This window comes from Synchiropus splendidus, chromosome 1 (genome assembly GCF_027744825.2).
Source record: "Synchiropus splendidus isolate RoL2022-P1 chromosome 1, RoL_Sspl_1.0, whole genome shotgun sequence".
NCBI lineage: Eukaryota > Metazoa > Chordata > Actinopteri > Syngnathiformes > Callionymidae > Synchiropus > Synchiropus splendidus.
In genome coordinates, this window is record NC_071334.1 from 55,991,729 (window position 1) to 56,018,009 (window position 26,281).

At 39.8% G+C, this 26,281-nt stretch overlaps 1 protein-coding gene across 3 annotated transcripts in view; it reads right to left on the reverse strand.

The window, feature by feature from the left end:
- The window catches only part of bcr (BCR activator of RhoGEF and GTPase), a 60,749-nt gene that overhangs the window by 20,656 nt on the left and 13,812 nt on the right, over positions 1-26,281 (reverse strand). The window contains exons 3-5 of one of the 3 annotated variants that reach the window (XM_053854990.1): positions 7,151-7,335; positions 1,625-1,729; positions 550-735 (exon numbers count right to left, since the gene is read on the reverse strand). In XM_053854990.1, coding sequence (XP_053710965.1) covers positions 550-735; positions 1,625-1,729; positions 7,151-7,335 — 476 coding nt within the window. Of the gene's footprint in view, positions 1-549; positions 736-1,624; positions 1,730-6,691; positions 6,762-7,150; positions 7,339-26,281 lie in introns of those variants that run through there. The other 2 variants (XM_053854980.1, XM_053854999.1) reach the window with 2 other exon arrangements.

Below are 26,281 nucleotides of genomic sequence, written 5' to 3' on the forward strand. Positions count from 1 at the left end.
CTGGACCACAAACAAAAGCCATTCAGTGGCAACCTCCAGACCTCCATTTCTGGTTATAGTCTTCCAAAACTAGAGACATTATTTTACGATTAAAATCTTTGAAGTAATAATTGTTGCGCTAACAAGTTTGGTTTATTCACTGCCACACTGTATGAGAGGTTTTCTAAGACTAATTGTTGGGCCAAAACTGCACAGAGTATTTTGAGAAAACGTGCGAGAGCCAGAGGCAGACCCGGGAAAAGACAGTGAGCACCGACTATTTATATCATTTTCTTGGAGACACAAAGCACACAGAGAGCAGCGATGTCCTGAGGCAGAAGGGCTGCATTGTGGAAGACGCCAGCACCTCCCTTTTCAGGACCGTGCATGTGGAAGTGCACATGTGTTTGAGCTGAAGTGTCTGTGTGAGAGCTAACAAATGAAGGCAAGGGAGGAGTATTTAGAGGAAGTTAACAATGCTTTGTTGTGAGCTTATGAATCTGTTGTGAGGAACTAGCACACTTGATTCTGAAGCTGGATGGTGAGCAGAAATTTGGAAATTACACTCACCATTTTCTGGAAGAGATCCCCCACTCGCTGGTGATGGCTCCACTGCTGGACACGTGGCAGAAGGCCGTCATAGAACTCCTTGTGTGTCTCATAAAGTTCAGGCACTTTGAAGAAGATGGTTTCTATCTGGGCCACGGTCAGCACCGGCTGAGATGTGGTCGCTGCCGCCTTCAGTGGCTTCATGGGCTGAACAAAGAAAAGAGACATCATTTTTAGCAAAACAAATTTTGTAAAATAAAACCTAACACACACATTTGTAATGGCCAGACACTCACTCTGTGGATCACCAATTTTCTATTTCAACGCACCGGGCCAGCAGATGTACAGTTCATGAAGCTCATGATTCGCCTAACCTTATTGTCTAGTCTGTCTGTAGAAATTACCTGATAAAAAATATGTGTTTTAGATTTTGGCACAGCTTAATGTGCTGGATGACAAACAATAACCCCTAATAGATACAGACAAGCAACTGACTTCAGTCAGTTTTATCAATCAAACATGGGAAACACAGGGTAAGCGACAGCTAACACTGCACTTATAGCATAGCATTACCCTGCTAAGTCACTTAGAATTTTTAGTTCAACTTTTTATTTTGGTTACTATTTATTCAAACTGGAAATTAGATCTTTTGCAAAGTTAGGTTTAAATTGGCCAAAGTCCTGTTCACCATGGAGGAATCTCCTGGCAGTTTTCACCCTGTTTATCATGTTGAAAAACTGCTCAGTTCATGTGTGGGTAATTTTATTTAATGATATTTGCTAATGATGCCTAACTGTCTGTTCAGGTGTCACTTAATGTTAGCTGCTACACCATGTTATCTTTGGTTGCTGCAAAGGTCTTATCAGGATAACTGTGACTACAACAGTTGCCAACTCACTTTCTCTTCGGAAATAACTTATACAGTCAATAAAAAAAAGATATATTATATTCTGATATACTATACATTGAATAAATTCTCAAACATTTCAGAAATTCAGCACACAGCTGACAGATGTCAGTTTGCTCGATGATGATGATGGGGGTGATGATGAAGATGAGGAGTGTGATTGTACTGTATGGATGTGTGTGTTCTCACCAGCAGCAATGCTTCCAGGTGGCTCAGGTACGTTTCTTCACTGGCCAAAATCCCAGACAGGACCCACTTTCTCATCTCCAGACCTTTTTCTAAGTCACATTCCGTCTGCAACAAAGACAAACACAGATTCATGAAAATACAAACCAGTGGGGCGATGAGAACTGTCTTTTTCCTCCAAATGTTCTACGGTATTATCATGTCTGCCGGGCGTAAGAGAACTCAGAATCTGCGGGTGGACACCTCTCAGAGGAGCTATGTACCCCTTTTTCTCAAAGCCTGCCCTGGTTTACGTCTCGGTTCCCGCTGGCCCAGTCAAAGATCAGTGAGGAGCATCAGCATGAAAGAAAACAGAAAGACAGAGGGATTCCTCGGGCTGTCATGTTTAACCATGAACTTCGAGATAACCCAAACAGGCAGGATCTCCCACGGGCCAACAGTTGGTATGTGTGTGAGGGAATGTGAAAGTGCCAGGAGTGTGAACACATAAACAAAACACATGCAGGTTAGGCAAGTGTCTTGTCCTTCAGGCTTTAAGAGAAGGTTTGGAGAGAGGGGTGAATGAAGAGCATGAAGAGCACAGAAGTATGCACACCTGACAAATGCATCCAAAAAGAAACATAAGAAGGTTTCACCTACTGAGGCTCACCGCCAAATGACTTGTCACATTTAAGGTACAACATCACGTTTCTAGACGCTGCTGTTTGTGTACACGGCAGTCATGTGAGCTGTCAGACTGACAGCAAGGTCACAAGGGGGTGAACATAGAAATGTTTTCATAAGGAAGTCTGGCCGTGGCATTAGTTTAACAGAACAAAAATTTCAGATAGCAATGGCTGGGGAGCAGAAAGAAAGGGTATTTCACAGTACTGACCTACCATATTCACTAATATGATTAATACAATTTTATAAAGCTGACAAAAAGAAAACATAAAATACTAGACCGCAAAATGAAAAGATATAGGAGACAACATACTACATATTCTCTCATGGTTATGGGCTCATTTTATGCATATTTTATGTAGTACTATCTGTACTATCAATATCTTGTATCATTAAATGAATATTTAATAACTCTGATGCGATTCCAACCAAAATATCAGCCCCAACTTTCTTTGTCAAAATGACAAAAAACATGCATAAAAAAAGATTTTCATCCATGGACACATACAGGGGTTGGATACCCCTGTACATACACTTGACTTAGTATAACACTTTCAGATAACACAATGCAAACACATGATTGGCTGTTCACTTTAAAACACAGTATGGATGCAGTGTTAAAATAACACGTTTAAAAGGTGTCAAAGAGAAATAAAAAAAAATATTAAGATATATAGAAATGTATAGATAACGTGTTTTTAAAAGAGAATTATTGGATAATATTGGAATTATTGGTATAGACTAAACCTGTCTTAGACAGGTCTAACTTGACTTTAAGAGCTGGGATCTTGAATGACAGACCAGATGAAATCTCAAAATCCATTCACAAATAGACCAAAAGTCAACAGGGTAGTGCTTAAAGTACATTTCTCACACATCATATTAATTTAGAAAATGTCACTCCCGACAAACAAACTATTTGTTCTGTTTTACTATTGCAGATTGAGTTTGTCACTTCAACAAATCTAGGAGCAACCAAAAATTGCGAGATGAAACAACAGCATTCACATTCACATCACACATCAACACAGACACACAGCAAAGAAGGTCATGCTTCCAGGTATTTCCTGACTTTGCCATTGATAAGCAGCATTTACCGTAGTGCTATGAATAATAGTTGTCATCAACTTTCAAAAGCTTAATTCTCAACCACCTCACACATGCGATGCTAATCCTCCTTTGAGAAAACATAGAATAGAATAAGGGGCCAGAAAATGGCAGTCCTTCAGTCACTGACATTGAGTGACAATATCCACAGTCATTTTCCATTTCAGTGCTATGAAAAATAACATGATGCATAACTGTGTGCTTTTGTTGCTCTTCTCTGAATAATCCATGTAATAGTGTACAGACTTAAAAGCGAGAGAGTGAATAACGGACCTGAAGCCAGTTTTGAACAGATGCTAGCACAGATCCCAGAGGGATGCTAAAGCCCAAAAAGATTATTAAACCCTCCTGGATCATAATGGCACTCCATTACTTCACTGCAATTTGCCCTCCAACCCACTCTCTATACGACGTCGATGACAAACATCGACAAAAAGTTTCAACACAATAAGCATTTCACACGTTAAAAGTTAGGATACTGACGATCTTGCAGCTCAGTTTGGCTTGTTGATCTCCAATGCTTATATTTATCTAAAATATTGCTTATTTGATAACATATGCACCTTTTAAGAGATAACTTTATAAATTGCAGTACAAAATAACAAAGCACCAATGATAAAAACAACACATTTTGACAAAATTGCTGCATTCGAATGCAACATTTATATTAAATGCCATCAATAATGTCGTGCTCCAGTAAGTGGCTTCATAAAGGTTAAATTATATTATGGATGTTGCCGGTTCTGCTTTGTATTGTTGTTGCTGATCACCTAAAGATGAGATGCGATAAATCCAACAAATTATCCATCACAAAGTAGCGTTGTATGTGGAAAACAAAAAGAATCTCAGGAAATAAATGGCCAATTCAGGACGTTCAAGAGAAACAAAGAATAATAAACAATACAAAATGGCCTTGACTGTGAACAGTAATAAAATTGATCTTTTTTATTTAACTGTATCTCGGCGTTTAAGAGCCTGGAGGCAGCAACAGATCCCCTGAATGGTTTAGATTTAATAAAATATGAATGAGGAGCCTTGCCGTGCTGCAGGCCTCACACTGTAACAACAAAAGTTCATGTGAAGCATCCACAACATTCAAAGCTACAGACAGAGCTCAAACATCCACAGAAGGAGGTTCAGAATGTGTTAGCAGCATCAACCCACATCTCCAGACGTAGCTTTTATTCATCGCCCCCACAACTAACGATCTCTGGTCTCAGTCATAAAGCAGCATCTGCCCACATGAATTTTGCTTCAACTTAGCCCTTTAGGTTCATTATAAAATGATGCATAATAACACTCACTCAAGATGTTTGTTCGATGCAAACAGTGTTTGTTGGAAGACTGTGTGTCAGTATCTCAGGAGGCGGGAAACAGAGCGGCTCTAACAACATTACTCTCCGTCTTCGTGTGTATTTCCCACGGAGCACCAGAGACTGTCAAATCAAATACACGCTGAGAAAATTTAGACGAGACAAAGTGTCGATGCAAACAGAATAAACCCTTCCAAAATATCATTTCATGAATCATACTTTATCTACCAGTGTGGAAGGATTATAACCATCAAGAGGCACAGGAAAATCAAAGGGGCGTCATCAGCCAATAATGGGAAGAATATAAACAATTCAGTACCAGTTGTAGACTAGAGATTGCCTTTAGATAAACATGCATCTAAAAATATAAATTCCTGTGTATCTAGTGACTCATATAATAGCGTTTGATACTGGGCGTCAGTGTATTCTATATTTTTTAAGACATTATTATATCGTCAGCACAGTGACAACATTCCAAGGAACTATGCAAATTTAGACCTGTCTCTGGTAACTCGAGTCCATGTGACGAGTGGCTGTTTCGATGACTTGTGACTTGACAAACAAAGAGAAGACTTGAGATTCGGAACTTGAATTGAGTTGAGACACGATGATGTAAATGACTTGAGTGTTGTTGATCTGCCAGATACGATTAGCCATTAAGTAATTGATCGAATGATCCAAACTGCTGCTGCCTGCCAGTGTGTGACAATGTATCAACCAGCAAAATGTGCTACCATGGCAGACAGCAACTTAGGGGTTTTCAGCTTTAATATAATATACTGAACTGTCCACTGAGAAGCCAAACAGCGGACTGCGGAGGGCAAGACATGCAGAATCATCGCAGACAACATCGTTGTCCGTCACTTGAAGGCTCATTCATAGTGGAAACTAGCAAATATTACCATGTTAGTAGGATAGGAATATGATGTGATATGGTGGTGGGGGTGGGAAGTACTTCAGAGATTAGCCAACATTTAGTTAACATTCCGAGCAGTTATGACTATTTCAATGTTTTAAGAACGAACAACAGCAGGTGAATGAGCTCAATGATATGCAGGTCAAATAAGAATGACAAAATCTAAGACTTAACTAAGCCTTCGTGTGACTTGGTCCCATGGCCGCTGATCATTGTGACATCATCAGTTACAACCAAGTCAGTCAAAATTCTACTGCACCACCCAGGCACAACTGTATTGCTATTGTTAGTTAGAGCGCTTACGCATGAACACATGCAGACTGGGTTTAATCCACAAGTCAAAGGTTAGCTGTAGTCCGGGGAATCGTCTGATCATCAATCAGATTGAGCGGCTCAGACTGGGGTGCACGGTCATCACAGATATTACTTCATGACCACTGAAGCAATTACTTCCTCCAAGGGCATGTGGGAGAAACAGCATCACTTTTCCCATGATGCTTCTCCATCATAATGGAATTGTATTTATCTGCTGCCTACATTTCCTCAAACTTTGTGCAGAAAGACTTAAAATACAATGCCACTCAGTGATTATTTATAGAAAAAAAGTACTACAAACAAAACAAATAGAACTGCAAAAATTGTTATTAACTCTAGTGCACGACTACAGGTTGTCAAAACAAATACGCATTAGTTTCCCAGTTACACCTTGTAGAAAGACTATAGAGTCGTAGAGTGAAGTCATCTGCCAGACTGAGTCGATCCACCGCCAGTCAAAACAGAACAGTTGAATTGGTTCTGACATTAGTTTTCCACTAAGGTGGAACTCCATGCAAACAAAAGATTGACCAATTTCTCCAAGCCAAATCACAAATAAATAATGGTTTATTTAGTATTGAACTGATCAATTAACAGTTAATTCATGTGCAAGAGGACAAGTCACCATCCGATTTGGTTTATCATCAATTTAGAGCCATTTGACGAAAGCTGGATGATCCTAAATGAGTTGACAGAAATGTTAGCATTAAAGTAATGAAATGAAAGCATTTTTATATGATTAATGTTGCATTCTACCTTGTTAGCCAAGACGGAATTCATATTCAACGGACGGCCATCAGCCTTTGACGAAGAACTGCCTCTATTCTGACCTTTTAAAGACAGAGTTGCGTGCATCTGAAGTAAATGGAAGTGCGTGTAAGAAACAAAGGTAAAAACACAACCCTCAAATGTGGATCAAAGGCAGAGGGAAGCTGTGATCACATTAAAATATTTAATGTTAGTGTTTTTCTACTGCTGACAAATCAAGACGGATCAAGACAATTTAATGTAATGTAATTGGGTTTTGTTTTTTATCTCAAGTTGGAAATATTTTTTGTCAACGCATCTGGAATTTAAGGTAACTGCATCTCCCACTTATAGTGAATCATGCAATTGTTTGTATATTGAGTACCCTTTATGGCTTCCTGAGATGGCAGTTTATCAGATGAAATTCAGCAAAAAATAAATTGTCAAGTGATTCAGAGGCACACTGACCGATTTCGAAGACTCCAGGGAACCTGATGAGAGGGTGTCCCGACTGCTTCTGCTCTTGGAGCTCAGATGTGGTGAAGATGATGGTGAGTCATCGATGTATGGAAGGATGTCGTGGTGCCGTCTCTGCTCTTCTGCTCGATCAGCATCGTACCCGTATGACGGCGGCATTCCTGTGTAATGTCCGTCTGCTATTGAAAAGTCAAAAGGTCCAAGTTAGTTTTGCTAGCATTCCATATATTAATTTCTCTCAAAGTCACAGTAATATGAGCTGTATAAACCACTGGTTAGCATCACAGTCACAAGAAAGTATGTTTTGCACTTTTATTCATTCAGCAATAGAAAGTAATTACAAAAGAGGCAACTCAACGGTTTTGCCAACATCTCACCAAAAAAAGCCATGAGAGGAGACACTAGAAAAGGCCAATTACAAACTGGGTCAAGGTTCATATTAAATGAATTCTGTGTTGCTGCACCTCCAGGGAAATATTATTTTAGTGACCTGCTGTGAACTGCTCCTGCTCCCGGTGCTATCACTTTCTGTGTGAGTCAGAATAACGCACCCTTTTAAAGAAAGAACAAAGAAGCAGAGCCCAAGCTGTAACAGCATGTATGCAAATGTCACAAAAGCTGTGGCTTTTTGGGTGGTTTGAATAGGAATATGTAAATGTAATACATCCCCAGAATGAGAATCCAGTCCGTTGTTTGGGGAAGTGATGGCCCCTACAGCGAAGAAGGCACAATGAAACTGTGATGTTCATCTCCTCCCACTCCCCAACCGTCAACAAAGCCCCTTACTGTGATGACTCATGGCAAATAATAAGCTGCCATGAGTTCACCAAACCCAAAAAATCCTGTTATCTATTGCCGATAGAGGGAAGTGGAATAAGATATGGAAGGAAACTATTAAGACCAGACGCAGCCAGGATAGAGAGGAAGTGCAGTCAAGTATGAAGTAGCTACGATGAAGTCAGAGGCCATGGTTCTCAGTCATGAGTTCAAGTCACATTGGTTTATTCCCACTGAGGGGGCAAGAATGAGTTAAGAGCCACACGAAACTAAATACAAAACACACATCAGCTTATTTCCATCCAACCCTGAAAGTTTTATGGTGACATAACCGTTCATTTTAGCGTTACTATGTTTGCAAATATAAATATAATACATAAATATTAAATAGGTTTCATTTTGGTGGTTTTAAAAAAACAAATGTTTTCAAAAATAAACTTGGTCAGGAGTTAAAAATATACTTTTTAAAATTAAATCCAATAAATCTTTGGTCTTGGCAAGCCTTAAAAAAAAAAAAAAAAGAGTTGATCCTCAGACAAGACCTTGAAAATGTCGGCTTGAGATCTAGACCAGTCTTGAGTACTACTGTACACAATACTGGTGACCAAAACAAAGACGTTACAGCAGGTTAAATTACCGGGAGTTTTTCCCTTCCTGACTCGATGCTACTTTTGTACGAAACTTCATGGAGAAAGAAAAGAAGAACCAAAGTTTGGGTCACAATTTAGTAACACATATTATCTATGAATAAAGAAATCACTACCTTATTCATGGTTAATAATCAGCAATTATGGTGATGTTTACAGTGAACTATTCCCAGCCAGACGATCTTCAGTACTTTTCAATTGTTAAATGCCAACTAAAATGCTGGAAATACACATATTAATGAGAAGTTTATTTGACATAGTATATGGTCGCTAAAGGAAAGTGTGACCAAAGTTTTAAACATTAATAATCCTCAGTAATCTACAGTCTTGAAGCTAACAAGAAGCTAAACAGAATTTCCTACAAACATTCTCTGTTATAAGATGAAGATTAAGTCGACGCCAATATAGGATCAGATTAGTCTCCTGCTCCGACTTCACCAACTGAACAAGAGATCACAGAAGGCTATCAAGCTCACGGAACCACATCACTTACAGCAAGCAGTTAAACCACCACTGTAGAAAGCCACAAACCTTCCTCGCCACCACTGTCCCCTTAAATCTTATTCACGGAAGCCAGTAGCAGTTATAAACTAATAATGAAACCTTCGAAATGAACAGACTGAACACGTGCACGCAGGGACATTAGTAGATAGTTGTACTGTATACTCAACAAATGTAGGCTCGTACTCAAAGTCATATTCATGTTAGATTAAAATGAGTCTCCCAAGTCCTTGAGATGAGATGACCACATATGCCTGCATATGCCATGGAAGTCACAGTTCAGGCCACTGTGACCCACCACTCGCTCGGGGTGTTTGATTCCGCAATTGGCCATGTGCTGCCGACATTGTCTGCCCCGACCAGCAGCCTGAGTGTGTTGTTATGAGCAAGCTTGTGTGTAAACACCGTCGACCCCAAAATTTCCACAATGCCACACACCAAATACTGCCAGGCTATTTTTTCTTTCCAGAAATAGCTGTGCATGCACTCTGACTTTGTGTTTTCCCCAGTATTTCCTGAAATAGTTATGCACCATACTTGACTTTTACTGTTACAGAATCTTCTTTATTCCACAGTTCTTTCTATATTCATTGCTATTTGTATGCAATCGATATTTAGGGGATATATTTAATTCAACAATATCATTAGTTTTATTTGTGGGAAATACATCTAGTTTTCATGTTTGTGTTCACGGTATGTCCCTATTTACAGATGTGTTCTTTGCCACAGCCACCAAGAAATATACCAAGATTTTTAAAAAATATACCAAATTTCTTTTTTCTTTCAATTAAATCATCTTTTCACATAAATGTGCAGGTTTATTATATCCATTGAGTAAATAATTTCCTTTCTGATATTGATGCAACCCACCTTCATAATTTGGAATACGTGGTCATTTTTGGCAAATATTTGTTTTCCAACATAGTTACATTGAACAACATCAACTGCAAAGTAGATGACAGACTCACATATCACGTTTATACGTCTAGGACAAAAGTAGCTTTAGGTCGAAGCATCAAAACACATCAGAGAGATGGACATGATGATGAGCATGTTTTAATGGAAATGTAATAATGGTTATTATTCATTATTGTATCACTTCTTGATTTAAAATTTCTCATTAACATTAGGTTTTACATATGAACATGGTAACAGTTATTTTGAAAGACCGCAGACTTATTTTCACTACTTTACAAATATACATAAGTCTTCATCCACCCATATTTCAAACTTTTACATTGTTATTTATTTATTTTATTAGTACTTTATGAAAAAAAGGCAAGAAAATGTTTGTTTGTATCGCTTATGTAAGCTTTGGTGCAGACATGGCTTCACAACTCTGTTAATGGGTCACCACAGCCTGTGGTCATTGAAGTCAGTCTGTCAACATCTGACCTCATCTCAGTCCAGTGCAGACGACTCTGTCTCTCTCACTCCCTTTCTCTTACAACTCCATTTTCCCTCCATCCTTTGACCTGATATGTGTCGATCCCAATTCCATCTCATGTGCTCAAGGTCCTTGCAGGTCTAGTCAACAATTCCTCTTAAATGGTGCAAATAAAATGGAAGAGAGATTTATCGACAAAACTCTCCAAAAAAAGAATCTCTTTGATTTCATCCTGGAGCTACTAGCACTGCACCGCCTGTAAGAAAACACACACACACATGCACAATCACATGCACACACACACACGTCAGTGAAATGTTTACATGGAAACAAGTGTTCAGCAGGTTATTTTTCCTGCTGCAGGTGGAAAAGTACAGTCACTTGGGAATAGCTAGTGATCTGCTGCCAAGGCAACGGATTGGTCTTTCTAAAGCAACAGTGCATGCTGGGTAAGGGGACGAGGGTGTCATGTGATCTACTGCTAGATCACCAATGTGATGCTCTGAATAAAAATCCAGTTTTCACTTTATGCCAAATGATGTGTTATACTTGGAAACAACACAGTGACAACTGAAAATCAGGTGTTTAGAAATACAAGCAGCCCATATACTGAGGGCACATATTTTACGATACAGTACACGCTATACCTGTTTAACCCACATGTGCCGTGATAAGAACCTTTCACTCTGGGCGGAGCATGGAGGTATATGAACACATTACTGCGTGGGTCATTGAGGGGTGTATGCTTAAAAAGGCAGTATTAAGATGACAGGCGCCCTCTCAGAGTCCAGTAAAAGCTGCTGGTGCAGATTTATGACGCTGAGAGTGTGATGGGGGATGGAGAGACTCCTCTCACCAATGAGGGCTTATATCTCAGTGATTCACCCTCTCTCACCCATTTCCTCCATCCACTTTCCTCTCTTATCAGCCTTCGTAATTATTTCTGTCCCCGAATTCTTTTTCTATCGGCTGCTTTGTGTTCACTCTCTGACCGTCTTCCCAACAGAATAGCAGCCTTAAAAGGCTTTAGGCAACAATTGTCTGCAGCTTGCTTTATCTTCATTAAACTCCAACAAACTGTTTAATTCCTTGTGTGCATGAGACTGAGAGGGTTGAGCGGATGGTGATATTAGTCCTTATTTTGGGGCAATTACAATTTTGCCGTTTTACATTGACGTACATATATGACAGTCTGAAGTATCCATTCACCCTTCACCAATAAGCAGATTGCTGCATCACAGAGGCAACAGTTTGAGCTTGGAATTCTGGGTCTTCCTTTCCCTTTATCAAGCAGCGACACAGGGATTACAAGACATTCCAAGACCAGAGTGGAGCCATCATTTTCTCAGGTCATCTTAATCCCGGTGGATGTTAAAGAAATGAGACCCCGTAATCACAGGGGCGTCATACTCATGCTCACGGCGAAATTACAAACAGACAGAAATATCAGTCTTTTCATTATTGCCATAAGTTATATGGACAAAGCCCCTCAGTGATTCAGTCAACTACAAAAACAAGGCAGGGGAGATGTGGCCCCCAGTCGTTAAATTTAACAGACGTGTTTTACAGCTTCTGGCAGATTAGTTTGGCAAACTGATAAAAAAGAGCTAAGGCCAAGCTAATTGTGAGGTCGCTTCAAATTAAAGAAGCGGTTCACTGAGTTTGGATTCAGCACCACTGTGAGGGATTGGTGGGGCAGACACGCCGTCAAAAGAACTTGAAACATTCTGTTGATGGATGTTGGTATTGTGTCAATAAAGCAGATGTAATGACATAAATTGCACGGGGAGGGGAGTTTATATGCATGCACTGCATTTTAAGGATAGCAGTGTTTGTTTTTCAGCCACGCACAGAGGAAGGCAGTTTTGTAATGATCTGTTTTTGTTTCTTAAATAAACACTTTTACGTTGTGTCGTTTTTTTGATGATTAAAAGTGGAATGGTTGCTGGAGAAATTCACAGACATGCCGTAAAAATATACAAGCACCTTGAGTTTCACATAAATAAAATTCACCACACAATGTTTCCCTGGAGTCCTTGCTTAATGAATTCTATATTTTATTGAAATCAATCCTTCGAGATCCGACACACACTTCCTGAACCTGTGTTTGGTAAATATGCATTTTTTATGGTCGAGTTGTCACCAAAGCAAGTGGCATATATTTTAATATAAAATAATGGGGACTTCTTCAATCACCTGATGTTGGTTAATACTGAAGGCACAATGTTGTTGTGTTAGATCTTCTCCTTTCTTTTCCTGCCAGCAAGTTGTCATCTGGGGTTGCCACAGCATGTCAGTTTACTCCACCATAGCCTATCTTGCCTCTCTTGTCACCCCTGTCCTCATCATATCCTCCTTTATCAGATCCACAAATGTAAATGATTGTTTTCTTCTCCTTTTATTTGGTACTTCCATTTAAAAAAATGCTTCATTCCCTGTCTAACATCCCCACATATGCAGACCATCTTAGTCCAACCTCCCACAGCTTTCGACATGAACTAATACAACATTAAGATGAAATGTTTTATTGATGGATTATGTTTGATAACCTTATTAACAAGCAAATCTATGTTCTCGAAAAACTGAGATGAATGGCATGAATGGGCAGAATGCAATCACAACACTGATGAAAGAGAGAGCAGAGTCAAGAGAAACCAGAGAACTTGTGGCTTCTTGTTCACCGCGTGGGCTTGTAGCTACAGTTTGTGCCATTGGGATACGTTCCATATGTGAATGCTCGTAGGATGCAGACACAAATATGAGTAAATGTTTTCCCATGTCCATTTTACATACCTCTACTTTACATACGTCTACTACACCAGCAGTCTCACAAAAGAATGTGTAGAGCAGGAATGTCCAAACCACCATATAAAAAAACTGACAGCAACAGTGGAATTGTTGTAGCTTTGCTACACAGAGTTACCACACAAGTTTGACCATTGACCATTTTAAGTCAGCAAGAGCCTCTTCTATTGTGAACCAGCAAACTACAGTGTGATCATTTAAAGCTGTAGTTTTAAGAGACAGCCTGTCAAATCAACACCCTGATGGGAATGACCCAGTGAAGCAGGCGCTCACTCTTCACTGTGCAGTCATTACACAACCAATCACACGAGCTGTCGCGCAGTTTGTCGGCGTAAATGACAAACAGTCATGTGCGCAGTGATTTCCCAGCTGAGTTGTTTCTTTACGTCTCCCTGTTCGTCTCTCCATCTTGTTTAACTTGTCGAAAAAAAAGTATGATCACGCCATTGTTTTCTTTGATCTGACAAGGATTGAGAGTCGCAGACTCGCTTTTGTCTCAGTTGACACATACACACCTTCCGTAGTCAGGCATCTTTTTGACATACACAGACACATAATTACTACCAAACAGACCCAACACACTTATTGAGAAACACATTCTCTCTCTGGTACTGGATGACGAAACCTTCCGATTCATGAGTGCTTGTCTTGTCTTAAAGTCGTTGGGAGCAAGACTCATTAGCACGACTCCTAAAGCATTACGGAGGAAGTAGGCATTCAAATTGTAGCACTCTGATTAATAATCCATCACACTTAATTACCGGCGCTATAGTCCGGAACACGACCGCTGCTCATTAGTGAGCAGATTCCAAAGGCATGGATGGCGATAAACCTTATACAATCATGAGATATTCACCGTCATTGTGTGACGAGGAGTCTCCTGAGTCTTTCAGGGCCAGAAAAGAACATCACACACGTATAGTAGAAGCACTGCAGTAAGAAGTAAATCAACGTGCTTATTCAAGTGTAAATAGCCAATGGTGGAACGTCTCACCGAATCTAGCAGTAAACATCCTACTTCACAAACACGTTTGAGAGGATTTTATCTTCTGTTTACCCAAACGTATGAGTTGGAAATGTCACTATAGCTGCCACACTAATCTTTTTTTTTTTTTTTTTAACCATTAACACAAGTCGACTTGGAGGCTCCATGGATGAATGCGGTCCTCCATCCACATCAGTAAAAGCAGCATGGTGACAGCATGGCATAAAACGTTACACAACATGCATTAGTTTTATGACTTTCGCTGCAATTCTGAGAGCATATCTGTCTTAAACAAGAACAAAAATAATGTTTTGATCTCTTATACATAGATCATGAAAACAGCTGGTGGCATAACAGCCCACCACAATCTCCGCTAAATCAGGAAACACTCCTACCTTAACCTCTCAGCTAAATAACAAAAGGTGATTCTGACACAAATTCCATAGACCCTTGGAAACTAAATCTGCTGAGAGAAGGATATACAAATTATCAAGTCTCCTTCCAGCATTGTTTTCTGCATCAACTTGTGTTGATTCTCAAGATCACCCTAGTCTGAACACAAAGTCTATTGTGGTGTCAGTCTTCCCTTTCATTATTGGAGGCTAATTTCAGCACAAAGCATCTTTGTGGTTCAACACAGGCTCCACCTCATAACACAAGAGACACTGGTTTTCATCTTGATCCAAAAAACATTCACTCTTTGTCACGATTCATTTCCCCATTTGTTGAAACCAACCTGTAAAGATGAAAAGCTCAAGCTCATTGATTTCAACACCAGTACCTACTTGGTAAACAATTGGTTTTATACTGTCCCAACTACATGAATTTAAAGCTCTGACTGCGCACTCACATTAGGAGTTTGAAACACTTGCTCTTGATCGACAGTACATTTTACCCTCCAGAATATCAACAGAATGTCACAACTAGCTCACAATGGGACACTGCCATGTATCAGATCATAGACCAACAGACAAAGATCACTTTGAGGCATACATTCTTTAACAGACGTCAAATAAATTCTGACAGTTACCAAAGACATTAACGTATACCAGAAAAATAGAAATGTTGTAGATGTCTGTGATGGAGATTGTCAGCATTCAGGCAGTGAGCATCTCATTGTCTCATTATAATCCTCCGACTGTGGTGACACGGGTAATCTGATCATGTTGCACCTGTGAGTGTCGCTAAAACACTAGAGGAAAACATCAAACCCGATTGCTGTCGTAGTGTCTTTGGGCAAGACCATGTCCACCCTGTGGCTCCATGAATTATGCTTAGTAATCATTTTCATTATCCCCAAAATCCAAAGAACTATTGGATCTGTTGAATGACATGACTAACAAAATTTCCAAAATAAAAAAGATATATATATCACACAGGGGTCAAGTGTCAGGTAAACAATGACACATTTAGTACATTGAACCGGCAGCCTCGCAGTCACAGGCCCACCACACTACCACCTGAGCTTTGTCGCTTGCAAGATAGCACAATGGTGATCAATACCACCTGTTACATGGTAACAGGTCACCCCATCACTGGTGCATCACACTCATGGTGTCCGTCTCCATTATAGGGCGTTGGATCAATATGTTCCTGTCTTGAGGTGTGCCAGCATCCCTTGCAGAAATGAAAGGCAGACCTTCTTCACGGATGTCGGCTAATTCTACTGTCAAAACTGCGTGTGCTAATAATAGTAGTTTTTTTATGATGTTTAAATGATTGAATATTTATTTCATTCCCGTGATACACTGCATTCATGTTACGTGAGAAGTTATATTACATTTCAGTAATGTAATACGATGCATACAACTCAATAAGCTCAATATTTCTGCTTATATCATACAGAGATTGAAAAGGAGCAGAGTGAAGAACAGTTCTTATAATTTATGTCCCTTATTTCATATCTTATTTCAGATCAGGTTTGTCTCTGTGTGTAAACTTGTGTCTGAAGTTTCCCATTTATTGTGAATGTGTGTGGTGTGTGTGTGTGTACGTGTGTTTATAAGCACAAGCCAAACCACAAACGCTATATAACTGCACAACCCATGAAGATGCTCCGCGACCCGCTGGCATGTCGGCTGGTGACCAAGCAGGAGCGGTTCAACACAAGTGGAAATGATTTTGACTTTCCGACCCATGCATCACAGGTTTCCTTTTTATTTGACCATTTATTTGTCCATGGCGTCCAAGCACCAGTTCCGGCCGGTTCCATCCAAAGTCTTGAAGTTTTCAGTTCTTTTAAAGTGTGAGTGAGAATAGAATTGCAGTTTTACAATCAGTGTTCCACCAAACTATCTAGAACCTTCTGTTTACATTATCAAATTGTGGAAAATTGTGTTATGTTTTAGAAATTACTATTATTTGAAAGGCAAAATCTGAAACGTAAAAAAAAAAAAAAAAAATCGAAACACTAACTTTCTGAGACAAAACATGTATGTAAATGCGTTCTTGAATATATAGGCAACATTATTTAAAAATAGTACAAATCTTCACCACATTAGATATTCGTTGTTATGTGTTAGTTGGTATTCGGCCAAGCATTTAAAATTTTATTCGACTTTGGCCACAAACTTTCAATTCGGTGCTCCTAGTTATTATTACGGGGATGAAGCTGCAATCTCTGTAAATGAAAAAAAAAAAGAAAAAAAACACTAGTATCCCATTTAATGAAGCCCACAACTGCGATATGAATTCTCCATAAAACTTATATAAACCTTAAAAAAGAAATCCAAAAATAAACACATTTCAAGGGGAAGTTTTTTTTTTGCTCCCTCTCACTGGGTTTCCTGTCCTACAGCTCCTGGCTCAGGCTCCAAGACCTGCTTATCACTGTCACACAGAAAACAGGCACAAAAGGCCCCAATCTGAACTAATCTCTGGTCAAACACAAGCCGCTGCATCATCGCGGCTCAGGGCAATAAACTGCTGCTTTATGCCGGAGCTGTTCAGGGGACACGCATTAGGAATTTGTTTAACAGACCATAGAGATTTGCCAAAGCCCATATCCTGGGGAATCGTTGCCTTGGTTACCACAGCCAACAGGAAGAGCGTTTCATTTCTGATGAAATAATCTGCCAGACATTAAGTGTAGATCTGTACCCCGGCTCAAAAACAAGTATCCCAGGTACACATTCATCTATGTCTCGTGTGTCACCTTTGTCCAACTTCATACACAATTTGGATGTAATGTTCCCTCCTGGTTTCCATGGCAATTGAGAGGCTGGAATCATTTTCTAAACTAATCTCTCGCTCCTCTTTAATTCTCCTTACCCCTCTTTGCACTGGCACTAATCCAGTCTGACTCTCTGCCAGTTCTAAGAGTCCCAGCATCAATTACCTGATCTCAGCACTCACACATTTCCCATAATGGCCCAACAAACCAACGGTGCTGCCCACGGTCAGATCAAATACACACTCAGCAGATACACGGACAAATCAATACCACCAACATCTAGATTTACATCCTGCCTCTCAACACACGCACACACATGATTCCTGAAATGAGGACACTGCATAATTAGGGGGATGATGAAAAGAATCCTATGCAGACAGTCATTGCAATTATTCCTCTTGCTGTCTGGCTGCTGTCGGTGATGGGCCAGATTCTCCTCTGGGACGTTTAGTCATGAAGTGGATTCTCATGAAGCGTTCCTCACTGGGTCACATCATCTTTGTCATCAAGCAACTGTAGGTTACCCTTCAAATGGATATTGTTTGTCTGAATTAATTGGCCTACTTAGTTGGTTGGTCTCTTCCTACGCCACTAAAACCACTGGAGCAAGCCCACACATCATGTGCTCCCTTTAAGGAGTCAGAAAAACCAGCAATGATGCAGTATCAGGACCAGTCACCACTGAGCAACAATGACAAATGTTACACTGCGTTTAAGGGATGAACAATATGGACAAATTTCATATATTTCATATGACTTAAAATACGCATTCCGACAAGGTTCTCATAAGTGGGTTAAACGTATGACGTCACTACCAAACCCCAGTGCGCTGTATATTGAAGCGGTGGAAGTAACAGAAAAAACAAGGAATAATGAGGGATCTATCAATGGATTTTGAGAAAGAAGTGCAGGTTTATGTAAATTATTTTTGTTATTTTTATTCGTACCACGTCGTAAAAGCGACCACTCGGGCTATTGCGAGAGAAGGAAGTGTCTGCAACACAGAACAGCAATGTAAAACTCCCTGAAGAAGGGTCAGCAGTAGGAAACATATACTGTGTTTGGGTATTAAAGCAAGTAACACGTCATCACCACTGTTTTGACAGCCTCACTCCATTGTTTGAATAGTTTCTTTCGCTTTCCACTTTTGTACGTTCGAAAACCATGGGCGTTTTCAGTTAGCTTCCAAACCCATTTTATACAAATTTTAAGGGAAAAATAAACCTAAATTAAAGCGGCGAAAATGTCTATAGGAACAAAACTCCCTTCAATGGACAGTATGTATGTGAAGTGTTGTCAGAATCGTTGGAATCATCAGAGACTCACTCCACCCTGCTCACTCTCTAATGCTCAAGTTAGACAAAAATGAGATGAAAATGTTTGGTTAACTCTCAGAATATTACTTCCGTGGTGCTCTGTTTCAGAAAGCTGGTAAAGTGAAATGCCTGAGTTAAGGGTTTTCGCCATGATTTGTTGAAGCTGTGGGAGCATTCCACAACATCTTGGCTGTCAGCATCAGGGCTGACTGGAGGTGGTATTGGCCTGCTTATGTAAGAACGCAGTGAAAGCAGAAGGAACTTCAGCATCACATATTTATGTGCAGTGTTACTACATGGTGTAAAGTTTCATCTCTTGGAGGAATCTACAGAAAGCATCCAGCCATGAAGCAATCGCTTCCTGGAAGCAATCACTATATCACTACAAAATGCTCTTTATCGTACAGCTGGAATACGTAATGAAGTAGCCTACGTGCTGTGCAATACGATGACACCAAAGTCTGGAGCGGAGAGAAGATCATGGACCTTCACTGGCAAGGATTCATTGTCAACTTTAAACATGGGCACAACCCAAATTCCATGTAAAGCGTAATTAACAGTTAAGGTGGATTCACCTCCCACTCACATGCATTATTCTCAATCTGAATTCAGAAAGAAAAACAGTGATGCAGCTCTGTATTCAGCAATAGACAATAGACAATATGTTTGCAACAACACACGCACATATTCAAAACATATGTCAACAGAAAGCCATAAGTGCAAACGTGACCTTCAATTCACAGAAAAGGGACACAAGGACAAATGGATGCATCTGGACGGATACTTCCTCCTGACACACAGACATGTGGAAACATTAAACTCCACATGACCCACAATAAAGACAGACAGAGATTTATAGAGCAGGAACCAGGATGGAAGAACAACATAGTCATCATCGTGTGTGTGTTGTGTCTCACAATGAATCAGAACAGACTAACCAACATGTTTGTTAGTGTTAGAGTGATGGAGCCCGTAAAAAAGCCTCCCCATCTGACGCACAGCTTCGTGACACAATTACTAAAATACTCAACGGGTAATTACTAAGAAAGAGGAGATGCCTTGGTGATTAGCTTAACATGATGAGTGCGTAGGTGGCAGTGACTTATTAGATTAAGACTTAGGAACTCAATGTCACAAGATGACAGTGACTTTTCACAGAACAGGAACTGTTCTACATTTAAATATCAAAGCATCTGAGGAAACTAATTTATGTCAAATACAAATATTTATAAAAATAAAAAAAAATCACATAGCATCCAACAATAAGATGAAGTGACTCGGAAGTAAAATGTCCACCTCTAATTCCTCATACATTTATCTAAATAAGATAAAGTGATTAGATTGGTGTCCTCTGATTTTTTTCAATATAGCTTCCACTTTCAAGACATAATTTAGACTTAAAATCCGAATGAATAACAAGAATAACCGACCTATTTTTTGGTTGCATCAAAAGCATATCCTGGAAATGAAATCCATGAAAAGCACTGACCATTACTGTGAAAGTCAGTTCACTTTTAAAAAAAACATTAATGAATAGAGGCAAAAAAATTACTCAAGAACTTGCTTTTAAATTGTAAAAAAAAATGAAAAACATAGTATTTGTGCTTGGATGGCAGACACAAGCAACTTCTTTGTTGGGGTGAAGAGTTATTTAAGCAGCAGTTATGTCACTCCAGATAAGTAGTTAGAACAAAGAGATAACAGATAAAACAAACCTTAAAGCTAAAGCACACATGCATATCAAACAAAACAATCACATGACACGCCTGAAACAACACATGGGCGGATGCACAATGCTAAAGAAATAAACAAACAGTGGGTGTAAAGAGAGCAAATTAAAGCTAAGCTGTGTAATTGTAACAGTTTATCTGGTCCTTACACTCTGAGTTTCAACAGACAAGTCTCATACCGGTGCAGCAGCTTCATCAGTTGCAACACAACACAGCTACAGTCTCCTACAGTTTGTCTGTACTGCCAGTCCAGCAAAACAAAACCACCCCTTTATTGGAAGTCCCTCAACAGTTTAGGTGACAACTGAATGTGATGTCTAATCAAGCGTACCAACGACCCAGAAGCATTTCTGTAAACAGAGAGTTGACAAGCGCAGACTTGAACTAGAGAGTAAAGTCAAGACAGAAATCAAATTAAAGCCCGAGTTTCCCAAAAGTCCTCAAATCAACTGTGTACAGCCACAGCCAGACTGATTCCCATGTGAGCGTCACTAATCTGAGTGTCTGGATGATAAAGAAGAACACAGGCACTGTGTTTGGAATGCACGGTTTCTGTGGCTATTTTGAGTAATAGGACGCACTAAATTACCTACCCCATTGTTTGTTTTTGTGGAATTGCTATTTATATTACAAATATCATACAGCACTAAAGAAAACAAAAACAACAACAAAAGGCTCACTCAAAACAGCAAAAAGATAAATAATAAAAGGATAACTTAAAAAAAAAACATTTCCTAGACTATTTGTCACACTTCTTTTTTTTTCACTGGTCTTGTGACTTGCACTGTGGTCCAACTTATATAAAATAAAATATATAATTTCACTTATTCTTAAATCGAAATGACCAAGGAGTAAACATTAGAGTAGATCTGTGATCTGAATAGTCTTGATTCTGTCACACCGTGTCCCAAGGCTCCACATATACATGTATAGTTAGACGCCACACTGACGGTGGAGGGACGTGACACCAGGCATCTTGGAGACTGAACTGACGTCTATGTAGGAAAGAGGAACTTGGCAACATCAAAATAGTCACTCGTCAGAAACCTCACATGTGTCACTATCGTACAAGATGTTTTGTTTTTTGTTGTTATCCAAATACTACCAAGTAAAAAGGACGCTATATATACTTACACATTGCGACAATAGTACCCAACTATAGCACCCATATGCAGCACAGAAGCCCGGTAACAATGGGCACCCTTTTCAGTTGAGTCAGTTTTAAAAATAAAAACGCAACTAAAAAGATAGCTACTCGAATGAGATCACGAACGAGTCACACCGTTCCTCTTTCCTCCATAGAGTTCAATGAACTACAGTCTCTGCATGGTCCGGACCAAGGTCGAGACACAAACATTTATCATGAATAAAGAATAAACACTGTTTATACTGTTTTAGGACAGGGCAGGTTGTATGTCTTTTTCTTTAGTACTGAGATGTCTTGGAAAATTTGAGTAGTCGGCTATGATGACAGCCATAGCTTACTCCCTCAACAGATCTTTGTAATGTGCCTTCTCACAATACATTGCAGTTGTCCGTTATAGAACGAGGTCATGTGGCGATGACAACAGACAAAGGTCATGAGCCTGAAACACAACACTCTCAATGGCTGCCAATAAAGAGATTGACCAGGAGGACGACCACACAATGTCCAGCTAAGTGGACAAATGAGAACAAAGAGAGAGCAGATGAGAACATTTAACAAAGAGAAGATGGTCTTGAATCACACAGCGACACAAATCAAATTGACTTAGGTGGCCTCCACAAGACATCGTAAAGGGCACAACAGACAGATGGACGAGACTGGCGGGCTCGGTTCTGCATGAATATTTCATGATGACAGACAAAGAGGTGGTTTCAGAGCCTGCAGGTAGATGATACTACAGGAAACAGGCGAGTGAGTTAACCGGGGTACACCATGGTGATTGGCTCTTCAGGATTCCGCATGTGTGAGAGGATTCAGCTTCCTATGAGACGGCATCAGACGCAGTGAGGTGACAGAGAGGAAAAACAGACAGCAATTTGCCTCTGTGGAGATACCAGTGTGATACTGGCTTCCAAAATCACAAACATGTTGTGTGAGCAGAGCTGGTTTGACCCAGATCTGGTTCATATCATGGAGCGTCTGAAATCATCAGCTCAATTGTGGTTATGTGCAAAGAATAAAAAATGAAGAATCAACAGGAAAAAAGCCAACATGGAATCCATGGATAGATGGATGGATGGATGGATAATCAATGAGATAATAATTTTGTTTTGAAACATTACTGAACATGCTGTTCAATATTGTTGTTTTCTCACATTCATATAAAACAAACTGATGAAAATGATAAAACAAAAACACCCTTAAATAAACACAAATGCATACTTTTTGTATATATTTTTTAAATACAAGTTAATGATTACATCTGTACTGCTCTTGGACATCTAACAGGGTGTTGTGAACTTCGGGCAAAGGGCCAGAGACAACACTGAATCAGCCACTGGTCAAGGACGGACAGACAAGAGGGAGCGATGGAAGGAGTAAAAAAAAAAAAAAACAGCTACAGAGAGAGAAAGGGGGAGAGACGGAAGCCATTATGGAGTGATAAGTGAGACAAAGACCAGCAGGGCCTCGACACACTCCAGCGACGGCGTATAATAGCTCCCAAATATGGGACACAAGACCTCGGTGTGACCCACTTTTCTCCACTGCAGGATCAGGAATACTGAGCACCCAACAACGATCTTAAAACCTCGGGTAACAGTGTGACATTAAAAGTGCACATCTGCGGGTGCACGTTTTCATGTTGGAGACTGTTGGCGTGTGAGAGAGTTTTAAGAGAAAAAGATGTTCCTGCTGATGCGGGAGGGGGGCAGCCGTGGGAAAGTAGCATGAGCTCTGCACTCACCTCCCGTCAGTATTGTCTCATCGCTGCCTCCAATCATTACAACATCAGTTGTTTGGAAGTCTTTCATGCTTCTAATTGCTCAATCAATCACAGAAATGATCACTGAGGCAGTAAAGGAATTCACTTCCTAACCAACAACCTGATGCAGAATCCAAAGATTTTCCTCTAAAGAACTGCAATGTTGAAATTGTATAATATAAATGTCTCATATCACGCGAGTCAGCTCACTCGCCCAGTACCCAATAACTAGCAACCAAAAGAATAACAGAAGAATCAACACCTCTCAATATACTTCTTAAGACAGAGTACACTTTATTTAAGACATCTAATGATTGTGACTTTGCTTAAAGGACAGTTTTCGGACTGATATGGAAGGGGTAGTTTTAGCAGTTTCCACTTTTGTTTAAAACCCGCCGGTGATCATGAGAACATTTCCAGTCTGAGATGCTTGGCCATTTTGTTTCACTTAACTGAGATCATAACAAAACATCATTCAAATGTAACAAGGCCTGTGAAGCAAGGACAGTAAAATGCTCTGTTCCAAACCAAAATCTGCCCATTGTAGAGTCAATTTCTCATCCCTACAGCACACGAGAAAAATGACAAAGTATGAAATCATGTCATAATGTTGGTGTTCTATGGGCTTTTGCTGAGTCCCTTTAGAAATGACTCCTCCATTGCGTAAGGAAATTGTTCTCTTTATGCACCTAACATACATATTACTAATGGATTTCAGTGAACTAGAAAGGCGTAGCCAATAGAAGAGCATCTACATTTCCCACTGTTTAATTGTGTTCCACAGAGGGCAGTAGAGGTAGTGCACCGCTAATTTCTTCCTCCTGGCGGCCACTGCATAAGACATTAGGTTCTCGAATTCAGTATTGGCATCTTCAAATGAGAGTGAAATGTGTTCATCCTGCATGTGGGACGCTTCATTCTAAAATAACTACAAACCTGCAGTTCAAAACCAAGTAGAATATTACAAACACAGACGTGGCAAATTTGTACCTGCGTGTCACACATGAGGTCTTCAACAAGTATATGGCACCAAAGGGGTGTTTTTTCTAAAGTGAACAACTTAAATAAGCTTTGCCAGGATTTAGCCTCTGGGGCACCTGAAGTAAAAACATCTCTCTACAAATGTATTCTAAAAATACTATGCTCTACAGCTCTTTCTTGTGTGGCGGTCTTGCTTACTGATGGTAGGGCTTTACAACACTTTTCTTCATTAGTCATCCCATGGCTGCTCTAAAAATCAGTGCCCTTTCTGTCGCTCAACGTTCCAGGGAGAGAAATAACCTCATCATATTTAAAGGAGTCATTCAAGTCACTGCGGTTGAAAACATGAAGGAATACACACACACACTTGTATGTATTCACTTGGTCAGTCATCATATGTTCCAAAATGAATTAAACTGTTACAGTCAAACAATGACAACAGCAGTAACATAAATAACTGCGTAGTTGCTACTGTGCAGCAGCAACTACGGTAACTTGATTTTATAATGTATGCCTCAAAAGAAGACTCAGCAGACACAGCAGAAGGCTGCAGCTCCAAACTCTGTTAAGATTGTACTCTTAGAATGAGGCCACTGTCATTTTAAAAATATACAAAAACTGGTATGACACTGCAGGCTTAGTCTGACCATCAGAATCTAGAATATTCAGACAAATAATTGGTGGCTGGCAAGTCAGTCGAAAACTATTTCAACATTTCTTTGATAATTTATTTCAACATTAAAGCAAAAACAAACCATGAGTGAAACAGACTAAATAATACAACAACATATAGTCATGTGTTGTTTATTGGAAACAAACACATTAAGGTGTCATCATTTAGAGGAAGGATAGTTTCACACTGTTTCCCCGCTAACCTCAACAGAACCAAGCATTTAGAAACGCTCAGGCTCCAGGAATTTGTGGAAGCCTTTTCTTAGATTCCTTTTTTCATGATTTCGATCGGACTGTGTTTTCTCACAGTATTTACTGTGCTGGACTTACTAATGCTTTACATGAGTCACGTTCCGTTCTGTGTCATTTAGATCATCTGCTGAGTGCAACCTGCCAAGAAGCATAATATCAGTGACACATTAGAAACCAAGTGAGTAAATATGAGAAACTGGATGGGTTAAAAGCCAGCTATTTGCCTGAGGAGCTGGTGCAGACAAGGCAAGAAATGTAGCTTGTGCTTGGCTCCCTCCCATCCAAGAGGTTTGAAATTACTAGGACTGTTTTTCGTTAGGCCTGCATTATCTTATTTTCCTCCACTGATGGATTTAACATGTCTGACCGGACCCCTCTCCTCAAAATGAGTTAAAAATAAGCCCAAGCAGTGAGACAGCACTTTTCTTTTTACAGCGAGGAAAAAACAGATAATGGCTTTTAACTGACTGATAGCTCCTTTCCTCAGGAGCTCTGGCCTCGGGACAGATTTGGCAACAGAAAATGGCATAGGGTCAATACAAATCCACCCAGCAGAATATGGCAATACTTGTTTAAAAGTGCCTTGATTCAATTTGATCTTGCAAGGAAAATACACTATCAGTTTTAGTCTTGTGTGCAGAAAGCCATGTTACAATAGTGTGAGACTCACAGCGTTTTATTCGGGCCCACTACCTTATCCTTTTACACGATATAAATTCACCGCATCACATTTACACAAGAAGATACGTCATAGAACTGATTAAAATGAAGGACTGGTTTAAGACAGTCTTACTTGGGGTCTCATTAAAACTCAGTTCAAGGAAAGCGGAGCCCTTCTTTCAGTGGGTCTCAAGGGGACACTATTAAAAATGTTCTGATGAAGGAGACCCATTTGGCATTCCACAAAGGGCTTCAAAAACGTCCAGTTGGCTCAGTTGACTATGTATATAAAGTGCAAAAATCTGACTCCTACTAAGGCTTGTTGACA